This window comes from Puma concolor, chromosome A2 (assembly GCF_028749965.1).
Source record: "Puma concolor isolate L17-30 chromosome A2, mPumCon1.1.hap2, whole genome shotgun sequence".
NCBI classification, from domain to species: Eukaryota; Metazoa; Chordata; class Mammalia; order Carnivora; family Felidae; genus Puma; species Puma concolor.
Genome location: NC_141668.1, coordinates 1,550,125 through 1,566,229, shown reverse-complemented (window position 1 = coordinate 1,566,229; position 16,105 = coordinate 1,550,125). Strand labels below are relative to the sequence as shown.

General features: G+C 46.2%; 1 protein-coding gene across 2 annotated transcripts in view; it reads left to right on the top strand.

Moving 5' to 3' along the window:
• Nucleotides 1–16,105, top strand: part of UBE3C (ubiquitin protein ligase E3C) — a 121,675-nt gene that overhangs the window by 92,889 nt on the left and 12,681 nt on the right. For both annotated transcript variants that reach the window (XM_086685378.1, XM_025929779.2), the window contains 3 exons: nt 1,461–1,673; nt 8,569–8,757; nt 8,866–8,932. In XM_086685378.1, coding sequence (XP_086541504.1) covers nt 1,461–1,673; nt 8,569–8,757; nt 8,866–8,932 — 469 coding nt within the window. The remainder of the gene's footprint in view (nt 1–1,460; nt 1,674–8,568; nt 8,758–8,865; nt 8,933–16,105) is intronic.

Here is a 16,105-nt window from a genome sequence, read left to right as displayed (position 1 = left end):
TGTCCAGCAGCCCCAAATGGGACACCGCCCACGTGTCCACCATGTGCCCATCACGCGACGGTGTCACACAGCCTTCGGTGAAAGAACAGTATCATAGCCGAGTCTCAGAAACAGGATGTTGTGAGAAGGCGTGTGGAAGAGGGCGCGTGCTGTATAATCCCGTCGACGAAGTCCCAGGCCCGGCGGGACTCAGCCGTGGTGATGACCACAGAATGGGGTAACGGGAGGGAACTCTCACGGGACCTCGGGGAGGGGGAAGTGTTCTGTGTCTGGACGCCTTCTGTGGCCGCTGCACGGGTGTGATCAAATGTAATAATTCATCAGGCCGCACGCACATTTTATTTTATGGTACGTAAATTACCCTTTAACGTGCGCGAGTGTGCGGTCTGGTTATCCGTCGCCATCCGCAGACACGGGGCAGACAGGAACGCAGCAGAGGAGTCCTGGGGTGGGCGCCAGGGCACCTGCTTTGGACACCACCTCTGCCAGCCGCTGACTCCCAGGGTCTGCACACGCGTCTCCCACGCTCAGTCTCCCCCTGTAAGAACAGCGCGGGGCAGACCGCAGCCTGTGGGCCGGGCCCCACCTGCTGCCTGTCGCGTGGCCAGGGTGCTCGGAAGGCTTTTTCCTTTTGGTCGCTAAAAGTCTGAAGGATAGTATTTCTTGGCGTTGGGAATTACTTGAGTGCGGCCCTGGCACACAGCTGCCCTCGCTCGTCCACGCATTGTCTATGCTCCTTTTGCTAGAGGCAGAGTGGAGGCACGGCCACCGAGCCGGTCCGGCCTGCGGTCGTGCGTTGAACCGCGGCCCCAGAAAAGGTAGAGGCTCCATCCTGATCCCTGGCACCTGGGAACCCGACCTTATTTGCCTATGCGGTCAAGCTAGGAGGGGTCACACTGGGTGAGAGAGGATCCCAAACCCGGTGACAGGTGTCTTCATGATAGAGACTGGGGAGGGAGGTGCAGGCACACCCAGGGACGACAGCCTCTCGAAGAGGCAGGGCTGGGAGTGACACAGCCCAAAGCCCCGGGCCACCGGCTGTGGCCAGCAGTACCAGGAAAGACAGGAGGCCTTTCAAGAGCGTGCGTCAGACTCCGGCCTGCGCAGCCAGGAGACCCCTCCGCCGGCAGAGCCCTTTGCGGGAAACGCGTGCTGACCGCCGTTGCAGCACAACACGTGTGGCTCTCGAACGTCCCCCTTGGTGTGAACGTGCTGTGGTTCGGCCCTCAGGTGTTTGAGAGTCGTGACACGCGGCGTGCACGCGGCGAACGGTCAAACCGGCCCCGCGCTGGTAAGTGCTCGCCAAACGCTAGCTTCCGCCGTCCTCGCTGCTGCGGAGAGAAGGTATCTGCTGTCTTAGGATTCTCTTCAGGCTCAAGTTGGCCTTTTTTTTATTTGTAGGAAGTATGAGAAAGGATTCCTGTGACATACTGATCGTTGTTCCTTGTTCTCATCTGAAGGCCCTCTATGAGAATATGCTGGTAGAATTGCCCTTCGCCGGCTTCTTCCTGTCCAAATTGCTGGGAACCAGTGCGGACGTGGACATCCACCATCTGGCTTCGTTAGACCCTGAAGTGTACAAGAATCTGCTGTTTCTCAAGAGCTACGAAGGCGACGTGGAGGAGCTTGGGCTGAACTTCACTGTGGTGAACAACGACCTGGGAGAGGCGCAGGTGAGGAGGCCCTTCGCCGGCTGCTGTTCACATGGCGACGAGGAGGGTTTCTCTTTGCCGGGGGAGGCTCCACATCTCCCTTGGAAGAACTGCCGTGGCTGCGGGTTAGAAGTGGGGAGCTGGTGGGGGCTGGAGACACCCGGGCCCTCGCCCCACTCCCTTGTGACGGCTGTCCTCGGGGACTCTCTTCCTGGGCCGGGGGTTAACCCCTGCCTCTTGGCTGGCTCTCGGTCCCCGGGAGTGGCAGGTTAGCGCCTTCCCGACAGGAGCCCCGAGGGGCCTCCGTGCGCCTCTGTTCCCTACCTGATCACCGTGGGGGCCTCGGTGGCTCGGACACGGATCGCTGGCCTTTGTTATCAGTCTGGTTGGCCTTGGTGTGTTTATCTTTAAAAAAAAAAAAAAAAAAGTGCATGTTAGAGATGATTCAAACTAATTTTTTAAATGACAGTATTGTCGGGATATAACGTACATACCATAAAAATGCACGCTTTAGAGCATGGCGCGGGTCAGTGTACCCCCAGAGTGCTCCGCCGTCACCAGCAGCTAAGTTCGGGATGGTTGCGTCCCTCCACAGAGACTGTGCCCGTTAGCGGGTCGCTCCTGCCCGGCGTGGGTGAGCGCCATCTACGTTCTGTCTCTGGATGTGGCACATAACCCGGATCTCACGGCCTGGGGCCTTGTGTGACCGGCTTCGTTCACCTGTTGCAGGAGCCGGTGCTTTTTTTTGTTGTTTCTGGCCGAACGTCGTCCCGTGGTACGGATGTGCCGCGTTTTCTTTCTCGGCTGAGGGACGTCTGGGTTATTTCCACTTCTCAGCTGTGGTGATAATACCGCTGTGCACACGCGTGGACAACACACCAGGCGGCGGAAGACTCGGTAACATCCGGAATTTGCTTCCAGGATGAGGGGAGCAGGGGCAGCGGGTGGACGCGGAGATGACCCAGATCGGCTAGGAGGCAACACCTGCTGAAACGGGCGCTGCGCCGTGGACGCGCGTCTGCTGTTCTGTCTGCCTCGGCCTGTGTTCACGTGCTCCCCGTGATCCACAAAGCCTTTGTCAATGTACACAGACAGATCCAACATTTAAGAACCTTCGATGCTGCTCTCTGATCTTACTAGATTTTAACTACCCAGCTTTGCTTGTCTAACTTAATTTTGGTTTTCAGACAAATACATCTCTTCTGTGGGGAAAGACCGCTTTTCTGCTGTTCCTCCATGGATCGTGCCGTTTTCCGAACCTAGTAGTCGTTATTTTAACTGCAAAACTGTGGCTACCTTTGAACTTCATACTCGTTTCTCTAAATTTCTGTTATTACTTGGTTTCTGACTGAGGCTTTGCCAGCTCAAAAGTAACTTCGTACTAGATAGATACTTAGCGTTTGGTGAAGCCACCACTGAGAGTACATTGACCCACACAGGGTACTCCTCAACCTGACCCTCCAGGTGTGAGCTCTCACATTTTATTTTGATAAACACGTGTATTGAACACATTTGAGCTAATGCGATTTTGGTTATTTTCGTATCACGTTACCCACCTGCCACCGTGCCTGGTCCGTATGTTTTCATTATGAGACGTTAATGACACTCTGTGAGCCAGCCGTCGGGCCGGGCGTGGGAGACGGTTTGTAAACTAGGAGAACACACACATTCTAACAAGGGAGGCCGATACGAACAGGATAGTGAGGTATCAGTTTACTAGTAGCTCAGCTCCAAGTAGGTCAGGGAGAGCTACCTGGAAGAGAGGCTGGCTGGGTGGAAAGGCATTCACCGGGTAGGTGAGCAGATGTCGAAGGGGCTAAGTTTGGGGGTGCACGAGAGGAGGCAGACAGACACCAGTCTGAGCTTCTCCTGTCCTCTTGGAGGACAATCTGAGGCCTTGGGCTTTAGAAAGGTTAGACCTACGCTCAGAAAGACAACCAGTGTGTCCATCCGTCGCTGGTTTGCAGTATTTCAGTGCATCAGGGTAAGGCGGCCTAAACAGGTGCATTTTGGAGCTAATAGAAAAATGAATAACAAGAAAACACTTAGGGGCACCTGGCTGGCTCCGTCCGTGGAGTATGCGACTCTCGATCTCGGGGTTGTAGGTTCGAGCACCCCTGTTGGGTGTAGAGATTGCTTAAGAAAATAACATCTTTTTAAAAAGAAAGAAAAGAACAAAGAAAATACGGGAGCCTCCTCTCAGAGAAACCTGAGATGTTGATTCTGTAAGTCAGGGCGGGGCCTGGAAGCAGCCTTAGGGTTAGGTGTTTCCAGAATTCAGAGGAACCACAACCTGGGGGTTAAGCAATGAAACAAGTTTTAATGAGAGCACGCCTGTGTAATCTTCATTTAAAAAATGACGTCCTCGAGGCACCCAGGTGGCTCAGTCAGTTAAGCATCCGACTCTTGATCTTGGCTCAGTTCATGATGTCACAGTTGGTGAGTTTGAGCCCAGAGTCGGGCTCCACTCTGTCAGCATGGAGCCTGCTTGGGATTTTCTCTCTCTCTCTCTCTGTCTCTCTCTCTCTCTCTGTCTCTCTCTCTCTCTGTCTCTCTCTCTCTCTCTCTCTCTCTCTCTGTCTCTCTCTCTCTGTCTGTCTGTCTCTCCCCCCCTTTCTCTCTGCTCCTCCCCCACTTGCACTCGCCAGTGCACTCTCTCTCAAAATAAATTTTTGAAAAATAAAGTAATTCTGTAGGTATCTTGAGCGAAGTAGATTTTATTTGAGTCAGAGGAGGATAGGCGGGCACTGGAGCCCCGGTCCCCCGCCCCCGTGCCCTGGTGCCCGTCATTCTCTTTTGGGTCTCCGTGAGTTTGACGGCTGTAAGGACCTCATACAGGTGGAATCACACAGTATTTGTCCTTCTGTGACAGGTTTATGCCACTGAGTGCGACGTCCTCCAGGTTCGCCTGTGGTTTCTTCCTTCTTAAGGCTGATACTCCATCGTACATACGCCTCCCCTTTATCTGCTCATCCCTTGATGGACAGTAGAGTTGTGTCCGCCATCGTGAACAAGGATGCCGTGAACGTTGCTGTCAAAGTATCTGTTCAAGTCCCTGCGTCCCCTTCCCGTAGGTGCATACCTAGAGGGGATTGCTGGGTCCTGCGCAGGTTCTAATGGTGACTTTCCGAGGGCCTGCCGCACGTCCTCCACAGCGGGTACACCACGGTGCATTTCTCCCGGCTCTGCAGAGGTTCTGATCCCTCCACACGCCTGCCAGCACTTGCTTTCTGCCTTCTTTTGTGTCTCTCTCTCTCTCACTCTCTCTTTTAAAAAAAAATAGCAGCCGTCCTGCTGAGTGTGAAGGACTGTTTCATTGTGCTGTTGCGACGCACAGAGCTGTGTGAGTCCCTGACGGTTCTTTGAGAAAGTTACGAGGAGATTGAAGATCTTTATTGGCTTCCTCCCTGGGCTGCAGGACATTGCACGGTTCCAACGCCACAGAGGTGTCTTCAAAAGCAAAGATTGAAAACACACACATGGATGAATACATCCTGCTGTTTAAATTCTGGGCATTTTTAAATGTTCATCGTCCTGGTACTCGAATTTTAGTCTATTTCTTAGCCTTTAACAAGCTACGTATTGAAGAAATAGCTGTGGATTAAATCCTAAATGGAAACAAAGGTAACGATCCTGCCTGAGGCTTCCTGCTTCCCTCTCTTACTAGGTCATCTCCAGGCATTTTGAAACGTACTATCAGGGCACCCGGCTGGCTCAGTCGGAAGAGAGTGCGACTCTTGATCTCGGGGTTGTGGGTTTGAGCCCCGCTTTGGGTGTAGCTTTGGGTATTTAAAAATCAATCTTAGAAAAATGAAAAGTAACTCCAATACTGTGCGATAAAATAAGAATGAGGAATACAGAACCGTATTTCTTTTGGTTACATCTTACTTAGTTGCTTTGTTTCCATCTCTTCTTCCATTTTATTTTATTTTATTTTTTTATTTTGTTTTAATGTTTATTTATTCCGAGAGAGTGAGTGAGCGAGCATGAGCGGGGGAGGAGTAGAGAGAGAGAGAGAGAGAGAGAATCCCAAGCAGACTCCGCACCGTCAGTGCAGAGCCCGGCACGGGGCTTGAGCTCACGAACTGTGAGATCATGACCTGAGCCACAGTGAAGAGTCAGACACTTAACTGAGCCACCCAGGTGCCCCTCTTCCATTTTATAGACCTGAAGTTTCAACCTGCAAAATTCAGATTTTTTTTTAAAGAGGGGTTTTTTTTATCGGCATAAGGAAACCTCCAACATACAGATGTCAATGCTGCTGGCTACTCTTGTCTCCCTGCACCTGGTGGCATGATTTAAAAACGAAATAAAAGTGCTGGGGCAGTCAGTTTTATGATGACCTGTCCACGGCCTTTGCTAATGGGAGTATTTCCCATTTTTCCTTCTGAAATAGATGGTAATACTGAAATGTCGCATTTGTAAGAGTTCCATTAAAGCACCACTGATAATATTGGAATCTATTAAAAGCAAAAGTGTGAAGTTAAGATGTTCCAATTACTCATAGAAATTCCCACTGGATAAAGAGATTATAGATGACAGTGCATAAGAATAATTATATTAAAGAGTCAAATGAGAAAAATTTAGAAAGTCACTGGTAAAGCAGCTAATTTGGGAGTATCTTATGGATTCCCACGGAGATGGATATAAAAACGTGGTCCTTCATACAGGTTTCCGTTTATAAAATACTGCGAAGTTAAAGATTTGTAATATGCAGCTACTTCATTACATCGGCAGGTTATGTTAATTAATCTTCCCTTTTCAAATAATAGTGTTCCTCCCCAATTTGTTTCCTTTGGTACAATCAGTCCGGCTGTTTGTTAGCCTGCTGGAAAACGAACGTGAGACTTCAGCCTGCTAACCTGTACCCAGAGCTCTCCCGAGCGGGCGCTCGGGGCTTAACGTGGACCCGGCATGGGCGTCTGTAACGTTGGGAGAGCGTGAACCTGAGTCCCAGGACCCTGTTGAAGCCCTGGCTTTGCAGCTGTGCTGTGGCCTTGGGCAAGTCCTAGAGGCCCGTCCTCATTTTCAGAGGGTGTGTCCGCTGCGCTGAGGATAAAATGAGCCGTTCTGGTGAGTGAGTGAGTGAGTGAGTGAGTGAAGCCCTGTCCGCTCCGGTGAGTGAGTGAGGGAGGGAGGTGGGGGCGGGGAGGAGGGAAGCCCGTGCGCCCAGCCACGCCGTGAATGCAGACATTCCGAAGCGGGGAGATAGCTCTGGCTGTAAGAGCTGCTCTGGTTCCAGATTGAAAGCTTTAAATATGCCCTCAGACCTGAGATCCTAGGGCAGGCCGGACACGGTGTGGAACGTGGGAAGTTGTGTGGGTGTAGCCCAGAGAGTCACTGGAAAGGCCATGGCCGTCCCATCAGGCAGGGCTGCTGGGGCTTTGGGAGTCCTTCATCTGATGGTTTCGTGGGTCCTTTGTCTTCGAGTCACTCAGTACACCCTCGCTTATTACCTGTTGTCAGTCCTCTTAAAGGAACGGGTGGGATTTTGAAATGAAAACAGAGCAGCGAGCTCCTGGGGCCCGGGTCACAGATGGCCTGCCAGCGGACGGCGGGCACGGGGGGCATCGTGGCCTGTCCCCGGCTGGAGACGCGCAGGAGACGTGCGTGCGGAGCGCAGGGAACGGGAATCAGTGAGAAGGGGGCGTCACCTAGAACATGCCCTATGGGAAGAGCAAACCCAATGAGGTGGTCATGGGGCCGTCAGGCACGGGACGAGTTTGCCGTCTTCAGCAGATCTTTAAATGGCCTTTGTGCCAAGTGGTGCGACACCGGGGTGACGTGTCACCATCCTCGATCCGCATGGAACGTGACGGGCCCCGGGAGAAGCGCAGGCTGTGGAGGAACGCGAGGAGGCGGTGCCGTGTCTGCCCCGGAGGGGGGCCGCCTCCGTGGTGGCTCTGGAATGTTTTCGTTCACTTACTGTGGATTTGCCGTTTCCCCGTCATCCAGATGCACCTGAGAATGCATTTCTCCCGTTTAAGTGCTAGGAAACGAGGAACTTAGAAGGCGCTTTCGGGCCTGTGTGTTCGTGATCACCTGTGGTGTTCTGTAGTCCCCTCTGGTGTGTGAGACGCTATTGAAAATACCAACACTGTGCCAACGGCGAGAGTGATTCGAGGGCCCAGCGGACTCGCGGGTGTCCATTACGGTGGGCGGGCGAGCCGGCGCCCGGCCTCTGCCCCTGCCTGGCGCGTCCGCGAGTGACCGTGTGCCGGACCTGCAGGTTTTGTGATGTGCTCGCGTGACGGTAACCACTCGTTCTTGGGAATTCAGTTCAGATACGCAGGAACGTGCTGGTCTGTTACCTCTGATGTTGCCACCGTCCTCTGAGTCACATTTAAAATACTTCAGGGGTGCCCGGCTGGCTCAGTCGGTGGAGCGTGTAACGCTCGATCTTGGGGTTATAGGTTCGAGCCCCATGTTGGGTGTAGATTATTTAAAAATAAAATCTTTTTTTAAAAAAAATGGGGTACTCCATAGTACCAACATGATGGAAATACAAAGAGAAGAATGTGCTGTTTGTACAAATATGAGCAATTATTCTACCACAACCTTCATTCCTTAAGCTGTATTCTCTCCAGATTGAATCGCTTTTGATTTAAGTTCATTTTTTGGTTCATACCTTTGCCCTTTGTGACTCCTGACTTTTGAGAACGAAGTTGCCACGATTACGTTGTCGCGTCATTCCTTAGTGCTTTGGAGAAAGCGTTGGTGGCTGCTGATCTGAAACGGTGAGATGCCGGGCTTCGGAGAGTCCCACGAGAGCGGCGTCTGCGCTGACGCAGACTGGGGCGCTCCAGGCGCCCAGCTTGTGTTCTCGCGACTCAGCAGCACCGGCAAGTGTCTTTGAAGAAATTGTTTCACTCTAGTCATACTTGGGATTTTCAGACCCCGATTTTAATGTTCACAGGTAGTTGAACTAAAGTTTGGTGGAAAAGACATCCCTGTCACCAGCGCCAACAGGATCGCGTACATCCACCTCGTAGCGGACTACAGACTGAACCGCCAGATCCGCCAGCACTGCCTGGCTTTCCGGCAGGGCCTGGCCAACGTGCTGAACCTGGAGTGGCTGCGAATGTTTGACCAGCAGGAGATTCAGGTACTTCTGGCTGCCGCCTGGAACCACACTTGTCTCGTGACGCGAGAAAGCGTTCTTGAAATCCGTCTCAAATTTTACAAATTGGCCTTTTTGCTTTTTCTTTGGCAGGTATTAATTTCTGGTGCACAAGTTCCCATAAGTCTTGAGGACCTAAAATCCTTTACAAACTATTCAGGTATGTTGTCAGTACTAGTTATTTGTTCCTGAAAATGTTACAGATGATGTTTCTAAACTAATTTTTTTTTTTTAATATTTGTTTATTTTTGAGAGAGAGAGAGCATGAGCGGGGGAGAGAGAGAGACAGAGCATGAGCGGGGAGGGCAGAGAGAGAGAGGGAGACGCGGTATCCGAAGCAGGCTCCGGGCCCTGAGCTATCAGCACAGAGCCCGATGTGGGGCTTGAACCCACAGACCACGAGATGATGACCAGAGCCAAAGTGGGACACTTAACCTGAGCCTCCCAGGTGCCCCTATTTACTTTTTTATTAAATTAAAAGTTTCTGCTCTTCAAGAAAATGAAAAACCAAAAGGAACATATACAAATGGCCAATGAGCACATAGAAAGATGCGCAGAAACGTTAGTTGTCAGAGAAATAAAACCATAATGAGATTGTTCAAAGATCGAATTGGTGTATCTTTTGGGTATTTGTAAGTTTTTTAAAATTAACCTCATGTGTATTTAAGAACAGTGAAGAGAAAAAAAGCATCCTTAAAACAATCGTTGTTATTTTGGCTAGTTTTTTCTTAGTCGTAGCGTATTATTCTAGTTTATAGTGATACGTCATTTATAGTATACATTCTGTTTGTTTAGCACCAGAAATAAAAAAGATATTTCCAAGCTGTTATTCTTCTTGCAATTAATTTTTGATATTAGATAGATATGTAGTGATTTATTTTTTTTCTTTTAATTTTTTTTTTTAATTTATATCCAAATTAGCATATAGTGCAACAATGCTTTCAGGACTAGATTCCTTAATGCCCCTTCCCCATTTAGCCCATCCCCCCTCCAGTAACCCTCTGTTTGTTCTCCATATTGAAGAATCTCTTATGTTTTGCCCCCTCCCTGTTTTTATATTATCTTTGTTTCCCTTCCCTTATGTTCATCTGTTTTGTCCTTTAGAGTTCTCATATGAGTGAAGTCATATGATTTTTGTCTTTCTCTGACTAATTTCGCTCAGTATAATACCCTCCAGTTCCATCCACGTAGTTGCAAATGGCAAGATTTCATTCTTTTTGATTGCCAAGTAATACTCCATTGTATGTACATACCACATCTTCTTTATCCATTCATCCATCGGTGGACATTTGGGCTCTTTCCATACTTTGGCTATTGTCGATAGTGCTGCTATAAACATGGGGGTGCATGTGTCCCTTCAAAACACCACACCTGTATCCGTGGATAAATGCCTAGTAGTACAATTGCTGGGTCGTAGGGTAGTTGTATTTTTAGTTTTTTGAGAAACCTCCATACTGTTTTCCAGAGTGGCTGCACGAGCTTGCATTCCCACCAGCAATGCAAAAGAGATCCTCTTTCTCTGCATCCTCGCCAACATCTGTTGTTCCCTCAGTTGTTAATGTTAGCCATTCTGACAGGTGTAAGGTGGTATCTCATTGTGGTTTTGATTTGTATTTCCCTGATGATGAGGATGTTGAGCATTTTCTCGTGTGTCGGTTGGCCATCTGGATGTCTTCTTTGGAGAAGTGTCTGTTCATGTCTTCTGCTCATTTCTTCACTGGATTATTTGTTTTTTGGGTGTTGAGTTTGATAAGTTCTTTGTAGATTTTGGATACTAACCCTTTATCTGATATGTCATTTGCAAATATCTTCTCCCATTCTGTCGGTTGCCTTTTAGTTTTGCTGATTGTTTCCTTCGCCGTGCAGAAGATTTTATTTTGATGAGGTCCCAGTAGTTCATTTTTGGATATATGTGATTTATTTAACCTCCCACTGTAATAAACAACTTTGTGCATATTTCTGTGTTTTTAATGAGAGAAACCCAGAAGTTACATTGCTTATTGAAGGGTATGAAGATTTGGGGGGATGGAATTCGAACGCATAGGGTACACAGGGGAAATGTGACAAGTTAGGAAGTGGCACACATTTTTTAGTTTGGTTGAGGATAATTCTAGCCTTCCAGTCTTTTTTCTCACCTATGGAAAACTCTCCAAATCTTAAATACATATTGTGAAAAACCTACAGTTGTGAGCCATTGATTCTTATCTTTATTACGTGAATGGAATTTATTTTATTGATTTGTTTGTTGAGTTTTAAGTAGGCTTCACACCCAACGTGGGTGTAGAGATTACTTAATATGTATCTATAATATTAAAAAATATTTTATGTATCTTAGGAAATTTAAAACATAGCCTTAAATAAACCCAGTGATGAAACAGTGCACTCCATGTGACATCACATCTTTAAAGATGAAATTGAGTAAGATGTGAGCAAAAACACGCAGTGGTTGTGAGATGATTAGTCATTTCTGCTTGTTTTAAAATTTTATTTCCCTTTCTTTATTATCTAGTATGTCCTACATCATTTACTTTTTACAGCCAAGAAAATTTTGGGGCGCCTGGGTGGCGCAGTCGGTTAAGCGTCCGGCTTCAGCCAGGTCACGATCTCGCGGTCCGTGAGTTCGAGCCCCGTGTCAGGCTCTGGGCTGATGGCTCAGAGCCTGTTTCCGATTCTGTGTCTCCCTCTCTCTCTGCCCCTCCCCCGTTCATGCTCTGTCTCTCTCTGTCCCAAAAATAAATTAAAAAAACGTTGAAAAAAAAAATTAAAAAAAAAAAAAAAAAAAGAAAAGAAAATTTTAAAGTCATTTCAGTTTCGGGGTGCCTGGCTGGCTCAGCGAGTGGAGCTTGCCACTCCTGATCTCAGGGTCGTGAGTTCAAGCCCCACGTTGGGCTTGGAGCTTATTTAACAAAATGAAAAATAAGGGGTGCCTGGGTGGCTCAGTCAGTTGAGCATCCGACTTCGGTTCAGGTCACGATCTTACGGTTCATGGGTTCAAGCCCCGTGTCAGGCTCTGTGCTGACAGCTCAGAGCCTGGAGCCTGTTTTAGATTCTGTGTCTCCCTCTCTCTGTGCCCCTCCCCTGCTTGCACCTTGTCTCTCTCAAAAATAATAAATTAACATTAAAAAATGTTTTAATAAGAATAAATAAATTAAAAGTCATTTCATTTTCACAAAATAACAGTCATTTACAATTAATGAAATTACAGGCAATTTTTTTCATTCTACTTCTCTTTTTTCTAAATATTATGAAATGAATATTTCTTTCAGAAAGCCTTAAAAACATCCTGTACGTGAGTTCCAGCTACAGCTGAGTAAGGAGAGGCTTTCTCTCCTCAAAGATCAGTATTAGCGTGATGTCAAAAGCAAACAAAAATAACCCAAGGAAAGGAAATTATAGATTAATATCCCTCAGGGACATAGATGCAAAATCCTCCAAATATTAGCAAGCTGAATCCGGCCGCTGAGTAGTTTCTATCCCATGAATGCGAGGTTAATTTAACATGTGACAGTGTATTAATGGGACATGTGGTATTGCTGGCACGGGAACAGAACCGGCCCGGCCGTGTCAGCAGGTGCAGAAGGAAGGAGAGAAAAGCAAGTTATTCTCTTCAGCATCTAAGCATCTCCTGCCCAATGAGGACTAAAAACTCGTAGGAAACTAGGAACAGGGGGGGAGTTTTCCCAGCCCAATTCAGGACGCGCACGGCGCCCGCACACGGTGGCGAGGGTCAACATGCTTTCTGCCCGCGGCCGAGGCACATGACTGGGCTTCCTAGCTCGTGCAGTAAGGCGGAGGGAGGGAGGGAAGTTTCAGCTTGGAAAGGAGCAGTGAAAGAAGTAAGACTTTTTTCACAAATAGCATGATGAAAAAAACCCAACTGGAACTAAGAAAGTTTCAGCAGGTGGCAGCACAGATCAGTACACACCAACCAATTTTGTGTTTATGTGCAGACCCAGAATGGAATTAAACAGTTCCATTCCTAGTAACATCACAAAGAATAAAATACAAAATTAGCAAAGCAAGTGTACGTGCAAGACTCGTATGCCGAAAACTGTAAAAACACTGCTGAGAGAAATCGAAGACCAAATGGGGTGGGGGAGATGGTCCATTTTCATGGTCAGAGGACTCTGTATGTCAGGATGTAGTTCTCTTCAAATTAATCCACAAATTCAGCGCAACCCCTACCAAGATCCCAGCAGTCTTTTTTATAGAAATCGACAGGCTGATTTTAAATTCATTTGGAAATGTAAAGGTCCTAACATAGCCAAAATAATTTTGTACGAGAACAAAGTTATAGGACTTATACTCTGATTTAAAACTTACTCTATGGGGCGCCTGGGTGACGCAGTCGGTTAAGCGTCCGACTTCAGCCAGGTCACGATCTCGCGGTCCGTGAGTTCGAGCCCCGCGTCAGGCTCTGGGCTGATGGCTCGGAGCCTGGAGCCTGTTTCCGATTCTGTGTCTCCCTCTCTCTCTGCCCCTCCCCCGTTCATGCTCTGTCTCTCTCTGTCCCAAAAAAAATAAATAAACGTTGAAAAAAAAATAAATAAATTATTAAAACTTACTCTAAAGCCACAGTAATCAAAGCATTGTAGTATTGGCACAAGGATAGGCCTGTTGATCAATGGAACATAATCAGGAGTTCAGAAACAAATCCTCATATTTATGGTCAGTTGATAATTCACTTGATGATACAATAGCCCTGGCACAACATCCACGTGGGAAAAAATGAGCTTAGACCTTTACCTCACACCACCGTATGTAAAAATTAGCTCAACAGGATCAGAGGCCAATAGGTAAAAACCAAAACTATAAAACTTCAGAAAGAACATAAAGCAGAAAATCTGCGTGACTTTTGGATTAGACAGAGTTTTTGATTGTACACCAAGAGCATGATCCAGGAAAAAGAAATTGATAGAAAATTGGACTTCCTCAACATTAAAACTTTTGTGCTTCAAAAATTACTATTAAGAAAATGAAAGATAAGCCACAGATTGGGAGAAAATATTTTCAAATAATACATGTAACAGTGGACTATGTCTACTGTAGATATATAAAGAACACTTACAGCTCAGTAAGACAAACAATCGAATTTAAAAACATGGCCAAAAAAACCCCCAGGTTTTGGGGTTTATATATATCTGAAGATACATATAAATGGCCCGTAAGCAAATAAGCACATGAACAGATGTTTAACACTAGTAATCATTAGGGAAATAGAAATCAAATCCTTGAGATATTACTACACACCCACTAGAAAGACTATCATCAAAAAGAGACAGTACCAAGTGTTAGGGAGTACATGGAGAAATTGGAACCCTCTTCACTGATAGAAATGTAAAATAGTAGAGCCTCTCTGAAAAAGTTTACAGTGATTTAAAAAGATAAATGCAGAACACCTGGAATTTTACAAAAGAATGAGGCTATACTCCTACCTCATACTGTACATAAAAACGAACCCAAAATGATCAACAACCTTGATGTAGGAGCTAAAACCATAAAGGTCCTAGGAGAACACCGGTAGGTCTTCACGACCTTAGATTTGGCATTGGATTCTTAGATATGATACCAAAAGCATGAGCAACAACAACTATATATATTATATATATATATGTGATATATATAATATATATATTATATATATATATATAAATTGGACTTTATCAAAATCACAAACTTTGTATATCAAAAGACATTATCAAGAAAATTAAAAGACCAACCTTACAGAAGGAGAGAAAATATGCAGAAGAAATATATATGTGTGTCCAGAATATATAAAGAACTCTTCTACTCAGCAACAAAAAGACAAAGCAATTCAAAAATGGGCAAAGGACTTGAATCGACACTTCTCCAAAGAAGATATGCAAACAACCAGTAATCTCAAAAAGGTGTTTAATATCACTAATCACTAGGGAAATGCAAATCAGAACAATATTGAAATACCCTTCACATCCATCAAGAGGACTATTATTAAGCACATACAAACACACGTGCACGCATACAGAAAACAAGTGTTGGCAAGGATATGGAGAAATTGGAACCCTTGTTCGTTGCTGGCGGGAATGTAAAAAAAGCCACTATGGAGAATGGTTTGGTGGCACCCCAGATAGCTAAACCTAGAATTACCATATGACCCAGCAATTCTACTCTTAAGTACAGACCCAGAGGAACTGCAAGCAGGGACTGAAGCCTGTTTGCACATACATGTTCATACAGCATTATTCACGGTAGCCAAAAGGCGAAACAACCAAATGCCCATCTACAGATGAATCGGTAAACACATCCATACAGCAGGGTATTAGGAAGTCTTAAAAAGGAGCGAAGTTTGAAAAGTTATAGTAGGGATGAATCTTGAAAACACGATGCTAAGTGAAATAAGCCAGACACAAAAGGGGCATCTGTTGTATGATTCAGCTTCAATGAAATACCTAGAATAGGCAAATTCCTGGACTCTGAAAGTAGGTTGGAGGTGACTGGGGCTGGGGGAGGGGAATGGGAACTTGCTGCCCAGTAGAGTTTCTGTTTGGGGTGATGACATTTCGGTTGGACTTAGGTGCTTGCACAACGTTATGTATGTAATTAATGTCACTGAGTTGTACACTTAAAAAATGTTTGTTTAAATGGTGAAATTTATGTCAGGTATTTTGCCACAGTCTACCCAGACCTCTCTGTCCTCCAAGTGCCATTTCCTAAGCTTTCCTCCGAGGTAGGTCTGATGGGATAATGGAAACGGAGCATGGTTGGTGCTCCCGTGTAGATGAGCCATCGCTAAGAGCACACCTACAGAGACAGGGCGGACGGTGGCTGTCTGTAGTGGGGCATGGGATTCCTTTGAGGAAATGGGAATGTTCCAGAAGTAGACTGTGGACATGGTTGTAAAACTAAATTTGTGGTCACGTTTACATAGATGAATATGTATATATTTATGTAAATATGTACATGTTCATATGTATATAAATATATGGATGTATCTCTTTACAATTAATTTCTGTTGCTGGAAATTTGAACTCTGATGTTTATGTAAAGGCACATAATACCTAAGGTCACTTTGTCCACACTATCAAGTCATAAGTTTAAAAAAATGAAATCAATGCAACCTCTTCTTTGCCAAGAAATTGTCTTGGGTTGTTTTGCATTACCCTGTCTGCTCTGGAAGCTTGTACCTTTAATGATCTTAGCTATTCCAGTAAATAGGTTTTAAAATATTATCATATTCATTTTGGTGCCAATTAATGCACTTAAGATATTTTATCGATGTTATTTCTGTAGTATATTAACAATGAGGGAACAATATATAGCAATTATTTCAGTTTTAGGAAGCACTTAGCTAGAT